At 39.4% G+C, this 16,864-nt stretch overlaps 1 protein-coding gene and 1 long non-coding RNA gene across 4 annotated transcripts in view; both read right to left on the bottom strand.

Annotated features, from left to right (window-relative positions):
- The window catches only part of LOC309855617, a 128,403-nt gene that overhangs the window by 61,793 nt on the left and 49,746 nt on the right, over positions 1-16,864 (bottom strand). Inside the window, exon 4 of one of the 3 annotated variants that reach the window (XR_014306917.1) lies at positions 12,409-12,564. The exons of the other annotated variants lie outside the window; for them this stretch is intronic. This is a non-coding gene — a long non-coding RNA (uncharacterized lncRNA). The remainder of the gene's footprint in view (positions 1-12,408; positions 12,565-16,864) is intronic. 3 annotated transcript variants of the gene reach the window in all.
- On the bottom strand, positions 1,228-10,299 carry LOC309855616 (uncharacterized protein). The gene is made up of 3 exons (XM_082716069.1): positions 10,182-10,299; positions 5,930-6,033; positions 1,228-4,944 (listed from the first exon to the last, which is right to left on the bottom strand). Exons 1-3 carry the CDS (start codon positions 10,213-10,215, stop codon positions 4,762-4,764), a joined length of 321 nt encoding a protein of 106 aa, XP_082572195.1. The 5' UTR covers positions 10,216-10,299; the 3' UTR covers positions 1,228-4,761.

Raw genomic sequence — 16,864 nt, forward strand, 5'->3', positions numbered from 1 at the left:
CAGGAGCAGATTTATCTGCTCTGGGCCACAGAAAAACTGTATTTGAAAAAGGCATCTAGCGTATAAAGGAACTGATCCTCCACCAAATGGTTTGTGGCTTGCTGGAATTCTCTTAAGGGTTGGAAGGGCTGCTGGAGCCCTGATTTTTGTATTTCTTTCCATTTTGGTAGTACAGACAGTAGCAGGGTCTGGGCACACTTACTCGCCTGCTGCCTCAGCAAGTCCCAGCCCCCAACCCAGTTTCATTCTTTACATGTAGCTGTCCAGAAAATGGGCCACTTTCTTATACCATACACAAAAATAAACTCAGTGGAGGAGCAGAGCTCTCCCTCAAATAAATAAATAAATAAAATCTTAAAAAAAAAAAAAAAAAAAAAGGCAAGCTGATCACAAGTACAAAAGCATACAGAATACCCAAAACACATTTGAAAAACAATGTAGGTCTTCTGTTACCATATTTTAAAATTTACGTTAAAGCTACAATAATCCAGATAATATAAAATTGATTAAAGAGGGGCACCTGGGTGGCTCAGTCAGTTAAGCATCTGCCTTTGGCTCAGGTCATGATCCCAGGGTCCTTGTACGGAGCCCCACACCCAGCTCTCTGCTCAGCAGGGAGCCTGCTTTTCCTCTCCTCTGCTTCCAGCTCTGCCTAATTGTGCTTTATCTATCAAATAAATAAATAAAATATTTTTAAAAAATTGATGAATGAGTAGATACAGAAAATAACAGATAAACTGGACCTCATCAAAATAAAAAAATACAGAAAATGAAGAAACAAGTTACACATTGAAGAAAATTTAGGTCATTATTTTTTATAAAAGACTTGTGTTCAAAATACATGTATGTATATATAAAGAACTTATATAGTACAGTAAGAAAAATTAGAAATGGAGGAAAGATTTAAATGATATTCCACCAAAATCATATGAATGAGCAATAAGCAAATGAAAAAATACACAATCTCCTTAGAGCTTAATTAAGGAAATGTAAAATAAAACCATAATGAAATACCACTTCATAGTAACTAGATTGACTATAATCAAAAAGACAAGACAATAACAAATGATGAAGATGTAGAGAAATATTAACCCTCATTTATTATAGGTGGTAACATAAAATAATATAGCCACTATGGAAAACAATCTGGCAGTTTCTGTAAGAGCTAACCAAATACTTACACTATGACCCAGCTATTCAAGAAAAATGGATACAAGGACATGTACATTAATTTTCATAGCAACATTTATTAATAGCCAAAGGAAATAAAAGGAATTTAAGTCAACTTTGTGTCAAGTGAATTGTGAAACAAAAATGGTATATCTATAATACTGAATATTTAGCTCTAAAAAAATATATAAATACATGCTACCACAAGGATAAACTTCAAAAAAAGTAGTAAGTGTAGGAGGTCAAACTCAGCATCATGAACATTCTGTAATTTCATTCACACGAAATATCGAAGAAAGGCTGATTTTAACATAGGGGTCAGTAGTAACATAGGACAGAGAAGGGGAATAGGACTGACTATAAATGAACTAGAGAGAATTTTTGGAAATAATGCAATGTCCTATAACTGGATTGTGCTAACAGCTACAGACTATACAAATTTAAAGAATAAATGGTGTACAAAAAAGAGAATAAATTTATATGATATACACATAAAAAGAACCAGACTGAAGTTCTTAACTAAAAATACAATGTCTATGATTAAAAAAAAAAATTCACTTGAGGGAGCACCTCGATGGCTCTGCTGGTTGAGTGTCTGACTCTTGGTTTCAGCTCAGATCATGATCTCACGGGTCTAAAGCCCTAGGTTGGTTCCATGCTCAGCAAGGAGTCTGCTTGAAGATTCTCTCCTTCTGCCCCTCCCCCCACTTGCACTCTCGTGCTCTCTCTCAAATAAATCTTTATTTTTTAGAAAGATTTTTTTATTTATTTACTTGACAGAGAGAGCAGGTGTACATGTAGGGGGAGCAGCAGGCAGAGGGAGAGAGAAGCAGGCTCCCACTGAGCAAGGAGTCCGATGTGGGGCTCAATCCCAGGACTCCAAGATCATGACCTGAGCCAAAGGCAGACAGTTAACCAACTGAGTCACCCAGGCACCCCTATAATAAATAAATCTTAAAAAAAAAAATTCACCTGAGATCTCAATAGCAGAAAGGGCACAAGAAAAGAGTCAATAAATCTGAAGACAGATCAACAGAAATTACTCAATCTAAACAACAGAAAATAACAAAGAGGTTGAAACAAAACAGTCTCAGAACTTATGAAGCAATATTAAAATGTCTAGTATACAAGTCATCAGAGTGCCAGAAGGAAAAAAATTTACAGAAAAAAAGTCTGTTGGAATATTACTGGAAAACTTCCCAAACCTGATGAAAGATAAATCCACATATTCAACTACTTAAGCAAATCCAAACAAGATAAACTGAAAGAAAAACCCAGAAATATCACTTTCAACAGTCAAACTAAAAACGGAAAATCAAAAAATTTGAAAGCAGCTATAAAAAGCAACACAGTTCAGATGGACTATCAAAGATTCAAACTACTGCAGACTTCTCATCAGAAACCATGGAGAACAGAAATGGTAGAAAAACATCTTTAGAGTGCTAAAAGAAGAGGGCCGCCTAGGTGGCTCAGTCAGTTAAGCATCTGACTCTTGATTTTGGCTCAGATCATGGTCTGGGTCCCCAGGTCAGGGTCCAGACTCAGTGGGGAGTCTGCTGGAGATTCTGGCCTTCTCCCTGTGCCCCTACCTGTACTTTCTCTCTCTAAAATACATGAATCTTTAAAAAGTAAAAAAAATTAAAAAAAAAATAAAGTGCTGAAAAAAACTTCTAACACTTTTTTATACAGCGAAGAACTCCTGCAGGAATGAAGGTGAAATGAACATGTTCTTAGATGGAAGAAAATGAAGAGAATTCATTTTAAATGGAGTTGAGATGAAATAACAGAGTTCTTTACTCTGAAGCTGAATGATACCCAGGGGAAGTTAACATCTTTAGAAATGAAGAAAAAACAGAACTGGTAAATGAGTAAATATAAAGGCTCACTTTTCTCCTCTTAGGTTCTTTTATATAGGACTCTTAAAAGCAGAAATTATAACACAGTCTGATGGGCTTTTGAATTACGTAAATGTAAAACAAATGGCAACTATTAAAAAATCATTTTAAAAAGTACGACTTTTGTTCACCTGAAATGTTAAAACATTAAATCTATATATAAACCATTAGGTGATGCCTAGGTTATATTTACTGTAATCCCTACAGCAACAACAACAGAACAAATTTCAGTGTTATAACCAAAAAATTTAAAAGAACATTAAACTGGAATACTAAAAATATTAAAAAACTGCAAAAGAAAAAAATGAAAAACAGAGACACAAGCAATATAACAAGACAAGGCTCAGACATGCAAAAAGCTAGAAAGAGTATCACTACATCCTTTAAGAGAAGAAATAGGCTTAACAACTGCAAATTAGTGATTCTATTAACCATAGAAGTGAAGTCACAGAGTAAAAAATTTTATGGAAATTTAGAGACAGGTAAGTACCTGCAGAGAAAAACACAATCTGATCATCTGATCATTGGAACAAAAGCCACAAAAAGTGGTAGGAAAGGAAAATATAACTAAAAATTAAAATATACTGCTAAGGGGTGCCTTGGGTGGCTCAGTGGGTTAGATCCTCTGCCTTAGCTCAGGTCATGATCCCAGGGTCCTGGGACTGAGCCCCACATCAGGCTTTCTGCTCAGGGGGGACCCTGCTTCCTCCTCTCTCTCTCTCTCTCTCTGCCTGCCTCTCTACTTGTGATCTCTGTCAAATATATGAATAAAATCTTTTAAAAAAGAAAAAAAACTGCTAAAGGCAAAGTGTAGGCTATCATGAGAATGGCAAGCCTTTGCAGGGAGGGGCATTTCAAAAAACAGGGAGCGAGCTGCACCCACCTGCATATTTTACAAACAGGTGGCCAAAGCGAAGATCACAGAGAGATTCCCTCGGTGCTATTTGGGGGAAGGGAGCAGCAAGTATGGCTGAAATTCTCCCTAAATATATTCTTATCTCTCTTATTAAAAAAAAAATACATTCTTAAACTAAAAGGAAGATCACTAAAACCTATACTCTGGGGGTAGGATAGCAAGATGGCGGAGGAACAGCAGACTGAAATGACATCAGGTCACAGGAGTTCAGCTAGATAGTTCTCAAACCATTCCAAACACCTACAAACTCAACAGAAGATCAAAGAGAAGAGCAGTTCTAGGACCATAAAATAAACCACTTTCTGAAAGGCAGGACAAGCGGTGGAGCAGCAGAGCACAAAATCAGAACTTTTAAGAAGTCTGCTCCACTGAGGGACATCGCTCCAGAGACTAAGCTGGGGTGGAGCCCTCACAGGGACAGTGTGGTCTCAGGACCCGTGGAGTCACTAAACATTCAGGGGTGTCTGAGTGTGGCAGAGCTCTCAGGTATTAGAATGGGGAAGCCAGCTACAGAGACAGAGCCAAGGGGTGAGCTCTCAGCTTGGGTTTACGTTAAACCGTGATCTGCGGCACAGTCAGACCACTGCTCTTTGAGCAGGGAACCTACAAGTGGCAGATCCAGGGAGACTCACTTTCCTTCCTCCTCTGGAGGCAGGAATCTTCTGGGTTTGGAGATTCCAAACAGGGCTGTGCGACTGAGACAGAAACACTTGGTCACAGGCCAGGTGAGCCCAGATCATAGCCAGAGACCAGGGAGACGGGAGTGATTGGCGCCTTTCCTCAAACGGTGCACTGAGGAGTGAGGTCCCAAGCTCTCAGTTCCTCTGCGCTGGAGGCTGGGAGGCCGCCATCTTCATTCCCGTGCTCCAGAGCTCTACGGAAAGTGTTCAGGAACAAAAACTCCCAAGAGCGAACTTGAGCAGACTTCTTAGCCTGGCCCTGGCAAAGGTGGTGCAATTCTGCCTTGGGCAAAGACATCTGAGAGTCACTACAACAGGTCCGACCCCCAGAAGATGAGCAAGAACATACAGCCTAGACCAAGCTCACTGATCAAGAACAACTGTGGAACTCCAGAGCTAGGAGAAAGCAATGCATGGAATTCATGGTTTTCTCCCCATGATCCTTTAGTTTTCCAAGGTTAAATTTTTTTAATTTTTTTTTCTTATTCTGACATTTTAACTTTTCCACATTTAACATGTTTAAACTAGTTTATTTTAACAATATCTTTCTTAAAAAAATCTTTTTAAACCTTTACTATTATAGTCGTATTTTATCCTTCATTGTATTTAGCCTTACTTTTTGTATACATACAGGGTTATTGTTTTTTTTTCTAAAAAATTTTGGGATACAATTTATTCTAACAGATCAAAATACACCCTAAATCTACCACAGGGCTTTGTTCTAGTCTCCAGTCTAAGCACATTCTCTCACCCAATTTTTTTCCTTCTTTCTTTTTCCAACCAACTTATGTTATCAATTCCATTTTTTAGAATTTTTTTTTTAAATTTCCATCTTTACAGTCATATTCCATCCCTTCATCATGTTTACCCTTATTTTTGTACATATATGTTTTTCTTTCTTTAAAATTTTGGGAGAAGTTTCTTCTAAGATAAAATCAAGTGGGTGGCACTCTTCCATTCACCAGTCTAATATATACTTATATATGTATTTTTAAATTTCTTTTTACCCTCCTTTTTCCTCCCCCTGGTCTGTCTCTTCTGATTTGGTTAGCATATATTTTTCTATGGTCTTTGCCACCCTTTTAGTATTGTATTCTTTTGTTCATATATTTTTATCTGGATAAAATGACAAGGTAGAAAAACTCACCACAAAAAAAAGAACTGGAGGCAGTACTGACAGCTAGGGACCTAAACTGTGATCTGCAGCACAGTTAGACCACTGCTCTTTGAGCAGGGACCCTACAAGTGGCAGATCCAGGGAGACTCACTTTGCTCCTATGGAGGCAGGAATCTTCTGGGTTTGCAGACTCCAAACGGACTCCAACAGAGAATGGCAGAAATGTCAGATGACAGCAGACTAATCCAAAGAGACCTGGCAGGCCAGAAAGAACTGGCATGATATATTTAGAGCACTAAATGAGGAAAAATATGCAGCCAGAGATACGATATCCAGACAGGCTATCAATGAAAACAGAAGAGATAAAAAGCTTCAATATATAGTAACAGTCACCTTATAGGCAATACAATGGCACTAAATTCGTATCTCTCAATAGTTACCCTGAATGTAAATGGGCTAAATGCCTCAATCCAAAGACACAGGGTATCAGAATGGATAAAAAACCAAAACCCATCAATATGATGTCTACAAGAAACTCATTTTAGACCCAAAGATACCTCCAGATTTAAAGTGAAGAGGTGGAAAACAATTTACCATGCTAATGGACATCAACAGAAAGCTGGCATGGCAATCCTTAGAGCAGATCAATTAGATTTTAAGCCAAAGACTATAAGAGGTGAGGAAGGACGCTACATCATACTCAAAGGGTCTGTCCAACAAGAAGATCTAACAATTTAAATATCTACGCCCCTAACATGGGAACAGCCAACTATATATATAAACCAATTAATAGCAAAATCAAAGAAACACATTGACAATAATACAGTAATAGTAGGGGACTTTAACATCCCCCTCACTGAAAAGGACAGATCATCCAAGCAAAAGATCAACAAGGAAATAAAGGCTTTAAATGACAAACTGGACCAGATGGACATCACAGATATATACAGAACATTCCATTCCAAAGCAAAAGAACACATTCTTCTCTAGTGCACATGGAACATTCTCCAGAATAGATCACAACCTGGGTCATAAATCAGTCTCAACCGGTACCAAAAGACTGGGATCATTGCCTGCATATTTTCAGACCACAATGCTCTGAAGCTAGAACTCAATCACAAGAGGAAAGTTAGAAAGAACTCAAATACATGGAAGCTAAAGAGCATCCTACTAAAGAATGAATGAGTCAACCAGAAAATTAAAGAAGAATTGAAAAAAACAATGGAAACAAATGATAGTGAAAACACAATGGTTCAAATCTGTGGGACACAGCAAAAGTGGCCCACAGAGGAATGTATATAGCGATACAAGCCTCTCTCAAGAAACAAGAATAGTCTCAAGTACACAACCTAACCCTACACCTAAAGGAGCTGGAGAAAGAACAGCAAAGAAAGCCTATGCCCAGCAGGAGAAGAGAAATAATAAAGATCAGGACAGAAATCAATGAAATAGAAACCAAGGAACAGTAGAACAAATCAACAAACCTAGGAGCTGGTTCTTTGAAAAAGTAAGATTGATAAACCCCTGGCCAGACTTATCAAAAAGAAAAGAGAAAGGACCCAAATAAATAAAATCATGAATCAAAGAGGAGAGATCACAACCAACACCAAAAAAATACAAACAATTTTAAGAACATACTAGGAGCAACTCTACACAAACAAATCTGACAATCTGGAAAAAATGGATGCATTTCTAGAGACATATAAACTACCACAACTGAACCAGAATAGAAAACCTGAACAGACCCATAGCCAGTAAGGAGATTGAAACAGTCGTCAAAAATCTCCAAACAAACAAAAGCCCAGGGCCAGACGGCTTTCCAGGGGAATTCTACTAAGCATTTAAAGAAGAACTAATTCCTATTCTCCTCAAACTGTTCCAAAAAATAGAAATGGAAGGAAAACTTCCAAGCTCATTTTATGAGGCAAGCATCCCCTTGATCCTGAAGAATTACAGACCAATATCCTTGATGAACACAGATGCGAAAGTTCTCACCAAAATACTAGCCATTAGGATCCGACAGTACATTAAAAGGATTATTCATCACGACCAAGTGGGATTTATTCCTGGGCTGCAAGGCTGATTCAACATCCACAAATCAATGTCATACAATATATTAATAAAAGAAAGAACAAGCCATATGATACTCTCAACAGATGCTGAAAAAGCATTTGACAAAGTACAGCATCCTTTCTTGATCAAAATTCTTCAAAGTGCAGGGATAGAGGGTACACAACTCAATATCATCAAAGCCATCTATGAAAAACCCACAGCGAATATCATTCTCAATGGAGAAAAACAGCTTTTCCGCTAAGGTCAGGAACTTGGCAGGGATGTCCATTATCACCACTGCTATTCAGCATAGTACTAGGAGTCCTAGCCTCAGCAATCAGACAACAAAAAGAAATTAAAGGCATCCAAATTGGCAAAGAAAAAGTCAAGCCATCACTCTTTGTAAATGATATGATTGATACTTTACGTGGAAAACCCAAAAGACTTCACTCCAAATCTGCTAGAACTTGTACAGGAGTTCAGTAAAGTGTCAGGATATAAAAGCAATGCACAGAAATCATTTGCATTTCTTTACACCAACAACAAGACAGAAGAAAGAGAAATTAAGGAGTCAATCCCAATTACAATTGCACCCAAAACCATAAGATACCTAGGAATAAACCGAACCAAAGAGGCAAAGACTCTATACTCAGAAAACTATAAAGTACTCATGAAAGAGATTGAGGAAAACATAAAGAAATGTAAAAATGTTCCATGTTCATGGATTGGAATTACAAATGTTGTGAAAATATCTATGCTACCTAAAGCCATCTACACATTTAATGCAATCCCTATGAAAATACCATCAATTTTTTCAAAGAAATGGAACAAATAATCCTAAAATTTCTATGGAACCAGAAAAGACCCCAAATAGCCAGAGGAATGTTGAAAAAGAAAGCCAGTGTTGGTGGCATCACAATTCCAGACTTCAAGCTCTATTTCTAAGCTGGAATCTTGAAACAGTATGGTACTGGACGAAAACAGACATATAGATTGGTGGAACAGAACAGAGAGCCCAGAAACAGAGCCTCAACTCTATGGCCAACTAATCTTTGACAAAGCAGGAAAGAATGTCTAATGGAAAAAAAGACAAGTCTCTTCAACAAATGGTGTTGGGAAAATTGGACAGCCAGATGCAGAAGAATGAAACTGGACCATTTCCTTATACCACACACAAAAATAGACTCAAAATGGATGAAAGACCACAGTGTGAGAACAGGAATCTATCAAAATCCTTGAGAACTTAGGCAGCAACCTCTTCGACCTCAGCTGCAGCTGAGGAAAGTATATAGCAATACAAGCCTTTCTCAAGAAACAAGAATAGTCTCAAGTACATTCCATGTGCACTAGAGAATGTTCTTCCCAGGAACATCACCAAAGGCAATGGAAGCAAGGACAAAAATGAACTATTGGGACTTCAACAAGATCATAAGCTTTTGCACAGCAAAGGAAACAGTCAACAAAACCAAAAGACAACTGACAGAATGGGAAAAGATATTCACAGACGACCTATCAGATAAGGGGATAGTATCCAAAATCTATAAGGATCTTATCAAATTCAACAACCCAAAGAACAAATAATCCAATCAATATATGGACAGAGGACATGAACAAACATTTCTGCAAAGAAGACATCAAGATGGCCAAGAGAGGGCACCTGGGTGGCTCAGTGGGTTAAGCCGATGCCTTCGGCTCAGGTCATGATCCCAGGGTCCTGGGATCGAGTCCCGCATCGGGCTCTCTGCTCAGCAGGGAGCCTGCTTCCCTCTCTCTCTCTCTGCCTGCCTCTCTGTCTACTTGTAATCTCTGTCTGTCAAATAAACAAATAAAATCTTTAAAAAAAAAAAAAAAAAAAAAGATGGCCAAGAGATATAGGAAAAAATGCTCAACATCACTCTGCAATGGGGAAACACAAAACCAAACCACATAAGATACCACCTCACACAAGTCAAAATGGCTAAAACTAACAAGTCAGGAAACGACAGATGTTGGAGAGGATGTGGAGAAAGAGGAACCCTCCTACACTGTTGGTGGTAATGCAAGCTGGTGCAGCCACTCTGGAAAATAGCATGGAGGTTCCTCAAGAAGTTGAAAGTAGAGCTGTCCTACGACCCAGCAATTGCACTACTGAGTATTTACCCTAAATATACAAATGTAGTGATCCGAAAGGGCATGTACACCCGAATGTTTATAGCAGCAATGACCACAACTGCCAAACCATAGAAAGAACCTAGATGTCCATCAGCATATGAATGGGTAAAGAAGATGTGGTATGTATATATATATATATATATATATATACACATACACAATGGAATACTCTGCAGCCATCAAAAGAAATAAAATCTTACCTTTTGTGATGATGCGGATGGAACTAGAGGACATTATGCTGAGCAAAATAAGTCAATCAGAGAAAGACAATTATCATATGATCTCCCAGATATGAGGAATTTGTGAGGCAGAGTGGGTAGTTTGGGGGGTAGGGAAGGAAAAAAGTGAAACAAGATGGAATCAGGAGGGAGACAAACCACAAGAGACTCTTAATCTCACAAAACAAACTGAGGTTTCCTGGGGGAAGGCGGGGTATGAAGAGGCTGGTCGGGTTATGGACATTGGATAGGGTATGTGATATGGTGAATGCTGTGAAGTGTGTAAGCCTGATGATTCACAGACCTGCACCCCTGGGCAAATAATACATTATATGTTAATAAAAGTAATTAAAAAAAAAAACCCTATACTTTGAAGCACTAAATACAGGCAGTCAAAAGTTAATACCAGGCCTATCTTCCCTAAGGAACAAAAGCCTAAGGTGCACAATGTGGGGATACAGTGGTGAAAACCAACTATAGCTGGGTAAGGGGTGAAAAACCAACTAAAGCTTTAGCCCTGGTGGAAAACTGAAATACATGCTGGCAATAGCATTATACCTGAAGGTACAAGAAAACGTGTGATGGCCATACCACAAAACCCAGATTCACAATGCCTGCTTAAGACTAAGTCTCAGGGCGCCTGGGTGGCTCAGTGGGTTAAGCCGCTGCCTTCGGCTCAGGTCATGATCTCAGGGTCCTGAGATCGAGTCCCACATCGGGCTCTCTGCTCAGCGGGAAGCCTGCTTCCTCCTGTCTCTCTGCCTGCCTCTCTGTCTACTTGTGATCTCTCTCTGTCAAATAAATAAATAAAATCTTTAAAAAAAAAAAAAAAAAAAAAGACTAAGTCTCAATCCAAACATTAGAGAATGCTCCCATTTTCTACCCCCAAACACATGCTGACAAGTACTGAGTGAAATTAGAAGACAACGCAGAGGAAAGCTGAAGAAGATAGAATCCCCTCTGGGGTGTAGTGCAAAAGCACAAAAACCACACAGGAACACAACAAAATAATCATTATGAGGTTCCAAGTCTCTGGTGCAGAGAGAAACCATAGTAAGAAACTCTAAAAACAGCCCAATTCTGACTAGTCTGACACAAAATTCTACATAAATAGCATAGAAAGAGGGAGGGTGTGCTTTTCTCAAAGAATAAAAAATATTTACTTCATGAGGAGGAGGAAGATGTCGGTGTAAAAGGAACCTGAGCTCACCCTATCCCAGGTTTACAACTAGATATCATCCACATTCAAGCCAGTAAATCAGACAACAATCTGAAGACTGATAAAAGAAACTCCACAAGTAAATATGGAGAAGCTGCTCAATCTGAAAGGTCAAGTAGGTCAGAATGGCATAGAAAGGCTGCCTGCAGGAGGGAGGAAGCTGCATGCATGCAGAAAGGGCAAGGAAATAGGCCCTAATACCAGGGAGCTAACACAGGGAAGATTAATCCCCATAATGTTTGGCTTTTAAAAACACAGGCTGGTACAGCTGAGTCAGGAGAGGTTATCAAAGATGATATTATGCCAAATCCATTACGGTACTACTTGGCTCCTAATATGGATAATGAAGAGGAAGGAGATGATGATGATGATGACGAAGGAGGACTGAAGATACTGATGAAGGGGTGCCAGGGTGACTCAGTCGGTTGAGTGTCAACTCTTGGTTTCAGCCTGGGTCTTGAAGATGTGAGATGAAGCCTCTCACTGGGCTCCGAGTTAAGCCAGGAGTCTGTCTGAGGACTTCTCTCCCTCTCCCTCTCCTGCTCACTTGCATGCTCTCTCTCTCTCTGATAAATAAATAAATCTTACCCCAAAAAAAAGAAAAAAAGAGAGAGATCGATGAAGAAGGAGATGACGATAAAGGTAGAGGTAGAGAAGGAAGGACAGGACGATAAAGGAGAAGCGACTAAAGAAACACTGATGGATTCCAACCTTCCTTTTCTTTAATTTCCTCCAGTCCCTGGGAGCAAGCTGCAGTCTTACTGTTTCCTCCTTTTGTGCTCACCCACCCTGTTTTTTGAAGTCCTTTTTCTCTCCCTTTAAAACATGGTCTCAACTTATGCTGGGGGGAATACCTTGAGTAGAATACAGCGGGAAAAGTATCTACTACTTTCCTTTCCAAATTTTTATCACTTCCTGTCTCAACAAAAACATTATGAAATCCAACATCACCATGCTCTGTGGGGGAAAAAGGAAAACTTGCTCCCTTACCTCTGCTGGAAGCTGGAGAATGCTAGGCCCCTGTATTGCAGTATATGGAATTCCAACTTTCTTCCTCCTTTCTCTGTATAATGTGCTCAGATTACACTGTGTCTTCATGTGAATATGGGCAGTTAGTGTTTGCCAACATGTATCTTTCCATTTTCTCTTATTTAAAAAAAGAAAAAGAATTTAAAAATGAGATTACAAAAAAAAAAAAAGAGAGAGAGGTTACAGAAGATCGGGAAAGGATGGGTTTGAGATGCCTGGGTGGGTTAAATGGGCATTTTGACAACATGGCTTTTCCTTTGGTGTGTTTAATTGTGATGTTAATGGATATCCTTGCAGTTTAAGATGATACTTTTAAAATTATATTCTTTACTTACGATGACTAGAGCCATGCTACTCAGTAGATCAGTAGAACCTATATATAGGATCTTACTTAGAACTGACATTCCCTATTACAGTTTTGCTCCTGTTTATTTTTAAATTTTGTGTTTCACTGGAAAGGAAAGATGATGCTCAGTTTTAAACGTTAAAAACGTACAAGCTTTATTACAATAAAACTACCTACCCACCTAACTAGTACAGACATACATACCAAAGGGGCTGAATTTCATCAGTTTGCAAAATCAGTAGGACTTGGAGCTTGGAGCTTTAAAAGTCAGCTGAGTCAGCACTCAGTAAACCAGGAGAGCTAGTTATAGCTGGGTCACAGGCCTTAAAGAGACAGCAGCTTGTGTGGAGAGGCAACATAAAAACAGCAGTTAACACAACACTATGGGCAAACGGGAGAGACCTATTCATAATGATTTCAGAGTGTGTTGGGGGACTTCAAAAACAAGGGAGCTAGCAGGGGCCATTTTCTTCTCCTGCCCCCCAGCATAAACACAGAGCCATCTGTGGGAGGCAGGGCTACAGAGACACTTGTTACCTAACCTGCTAGCAGTGTACCCTGCCCAAGGTGTCTCCTGGAGACTCCCCCACTCCCAGCCCGCTAGCTTCAGCCCTGGCCTCAGGGCAAATTTTCTTAAGCCCCTGTGTTGCCCCACCCAGCCAGAGGGAACGCAGTGCTGTTTCAAGTCACACCCATCCATGACAATCACAGTCCAATCCAATCCAAGCCAATGTGTCCCCAGCCATCACCTTGCACCACACCCACCTGCATGCTCCCCCAACCACTGCATTCAGCCCCTAGCTGCCACAGTTTCAGGAGATCAGGCACAGATTAGTGGCCCAGTATGAACTTTGTTAATACCACTACCCTGCTCCCAAGTTCCCTGGTAGGCACACCCCCTCAAATCTGGCCTGCCTGGGTCCCACTAATGCCACAAACAGCAATTACAGCCCACAACAGGCAGAGAGTCAGTGCAGACAACTGCACTAAAAGGAAAAATGACTCAGACACAACAACAGGGTATATGTAACACACATAGGTGCCAGGTTCTGGTGAATAAGGGACACTGCACTACAGGACACTCCAGGACCTCTTCTTCATAAAGCCACTACTTCCAACAGCAGAAGACACAGATGAATTTCTTAACATACAGAAACAGACACAGAAAGGCAGAAAAAGTGAGGAGACAGAGAAATTTATCCAAAGGAAAGAACTGGATAAGCTCACAACCAGAGATCTAAGTGAAACAGATAAGAGTAAAATGACAGACAACATAAAGCAATGATCACAAAGATATTCACTGGAATGAGAAAAGAGACAATGAGAGCCTTAGCACAGAGATAAGGAATAATACAGCAGAGATAAAGGGCTTGATATGAAATGTGAAACATACTTGGAATTTACAGTAAGATGGAAGCAGAGGAATGAAATAGTGACCTAGAAGACAGGGAAATGCAAAGTAATCACAGTGAACAAAAGACAGAAAAAATATTTTGCAAAGTGAGAACTTAGGCAACTCAGTGACTCCATTAAATGTAAAAGCATTCATATTTTAAGAATCCCACAAGAGGAAGCAAGAGAAAGGGGGGCAGAAAATTTATCTTAAGAAATAATAGCTGAAAACTTCCCTACCTGGAAGGGAACAGATATCCAGATCTAGGAGGCAGAGAAAACACCCATCAAAATCAACAAAATTAGACCCACACCAAGGCATTTAATATTTAACAAAACATAAATTTGCAAAATATAAAGATAAAGGAAAAAAGTTTAAAAGCATCAAGACAAAAGAAGCCATTAACTTACAAAGGAAAACCCATACAGAGAGCAGGAGATTTTCACATAAAACTGTAAACCAGAAGGGAGTGGCATTGATGAAGTTCTAGAACCTAGGTGAGATTCCGTGGGGTGAGGTTCGGAGCCGACAGCTAAGAAAGAATTCTTAAGACGTCTTTGGTGCATCTGTGGATGGACATCTAGGTTCTTTCCATAGTTTGGCTATTGTGGACATTGCTGCTATGAATGGATCAAGAAGATGTGGTATATATACACAATGGAATACTATGCAGCCATCAAAAGAAATGAAATCTTGCCATTTGCGACAACATGGATGGAACTAGAGCGTATCATGCTTAGCGAAATAAGTCAAGCAGAGAAAGACAACTATCATATGATCTCCCTGATATGAGGAAGTGGTGATGCAACATGGAGGCTTAAGTGGGTAGGAGAAGAATAAATGAAACAAGATGGGATTGGGAGGGAGACAAACCATAAGTGACTCTTAATCTCACAAAACAAACTGAGGGTTGCTGGGGGGAGGGGGTTTGGGAGAAGGAGGTGGGATTATGGACATTGGGGAGGGTATGTGCTTTGGTGAGTGCTGTGAAGTGTGTAAACCTGGTGATTCACAGACCTGTACCCCTGGGGATAAAAATATATGTTTATTAAAAAAAAAAGAAAGGACAAATACCCAACTTTTGTAGCAGCATGGACAGGACTGGAAGAGATTATTATGCTGAGTGAAATAAGTCAAGCAGAAAGAGTCAATTATCATATGGTTTCACTTATTTGTGGAGCATAACAAATAGCATGGAGGACATGGGGAGTTAGAGAGGAGAAGGGAGTTGGGGGAAATTGGAAGGGGAGGTGAACCATGAGAGACTATGGACTCTGAAAAACAATCTGAGGATTTTGAAGGGGTGGGGGGTGGGAGTTTGGGGTACTAGGTGGTGGGTATTATAAAGGGCACGAATTGCATGGAGCACTGGGTGTGGTGAAAAATAATGAATACTGTTATGCTGAAAATAAAAAATAAATTAAAAAAAAAAAAAAGAAAGAAGAAAAAAAAAAAAAAAAGACGTCTTTGGTGCAAAAAGATGGTTTATTAGAGCACGGGGACCGGACCCGTGGGCAGTCGGAGATGCTGCCCCGTTATCCTGAGGAGTGGCTGATTATATACACAGGAGTTAGGTAGGTGAGAACAAAGGGGGTAATGTTAGTCTCTAAGGAATTTTGGAAGCAAGGTCTCCAGGACCTTGAGGGGCTAGCTATTGTTGAGAGAAAGGTTATTTATTACTAGTAGTAAAAATCTTGTGAGACCCTTCAGATGTGTATCAGTGGGTCATATGCTTGGGAATGATTTTCGACACTATCTTGGAGATCTAGAGATAAAGTTTCACATTTCTCCTATCAACTGTCCTTGTTAGTGAGATTTGGGTTTAGAAGAAATTTAACTTTATTTAGGGCTTGAGGAACTGAGTTATTTGCCTCTGGAAATTGTGCTATTGTTAAGATAGCTTCTTTGTTGTAAATCTCTAGGACATTGGTAAACCAAGGGAGACGCCTATCTTGCAGGATTGTGATCTCTGCAAGTTAACTATTTGTTTTTCTTGTAGGGCAGCCAGAGGGGCCTGAGGAATGTCACACATATTACCGAGGGGAGCGGGTGGAGAGGGGGTACAAGATGCCAGCTTTTGCTTTGTCCTCAGCCATCCTCCTGCTCCCTCATCAGTATGGTATGATCATATATTCATAGTGCTGAATGGGAAAAATCTACAGCCAGGAGCATTCTTTCTAGCAAGATTATCATACACAATAGGAGACACAGTTTCCTAGATAAACAAAAACTAAAGGAGTTCATTACCAATGAACTAGCCCTATTGAGAAAATACTAACTGGGACTCCTTGATGGAAGGAAAGATGAAAAAGGACAGTACAAAGTAAGAAATACAAAAGCAGTAAAAATGAGTATTTTTGTAAAAAAAAAAAATCAGTCAAGGAACTAACCAACAAAAAGGGATATGAAAATAATTAAAACATCCCTAAAACATGGGGAGGAGAGGAGTAAAGAATTGGTTCATATTTAAATGACCATAAAGTTAATATAGACTGCTATTTGCAGAAGAGGTTATATACAAGCCTACTGATAATGATATATCTAAAACCACTAATATATAGGCAAAGAACAAAGAAAAAGACACCCAAATATATCACTAAAGAAAATCATGAAAGAAAAAAAAGCATCAGAGAAAATCTTTAGAAACAACCAAAGAACAAGTAATAAAATGGCAATAA

The sequence above is a fragment of the Mustela nivalis genome (assembly GCF_964662115.1).
Source record: "Mustela nivalis genome assembly, chromosome: X".
NCBI lineage: Eukaryota > Metazoa > Chordata > Mammalia > Carnivora > Mustelidae > Mustela > Mustela nivalis.

What these genes read in the sequence shown, in the direction of transcription:
- LOC309855616 (XM_082716069.1), bottom strand. Translation starts at nt 10,215, where the DNA reads ATGTCCTCTAGTTCCATCCGCATCATCACAAAAG. An exon ending in CATCCGCATCATCACAAAAG is followed by an intron (nt 6,034 to 10,181) that starts GTAAGATTTTAT and finishes CTGGCCTGCCAG; the next exon opens with GTCTCTTTGGATTAGTCTGC. An exon ending in CCTGCCTCCATAGGAGCAAA is followed by an intron (nt 4,945 to 5,929) that starts GTGAGTCTCCCT and finishes TCTTTGCCCAAG; the next exon opens with GCAGAATTGCACCACCTTTG.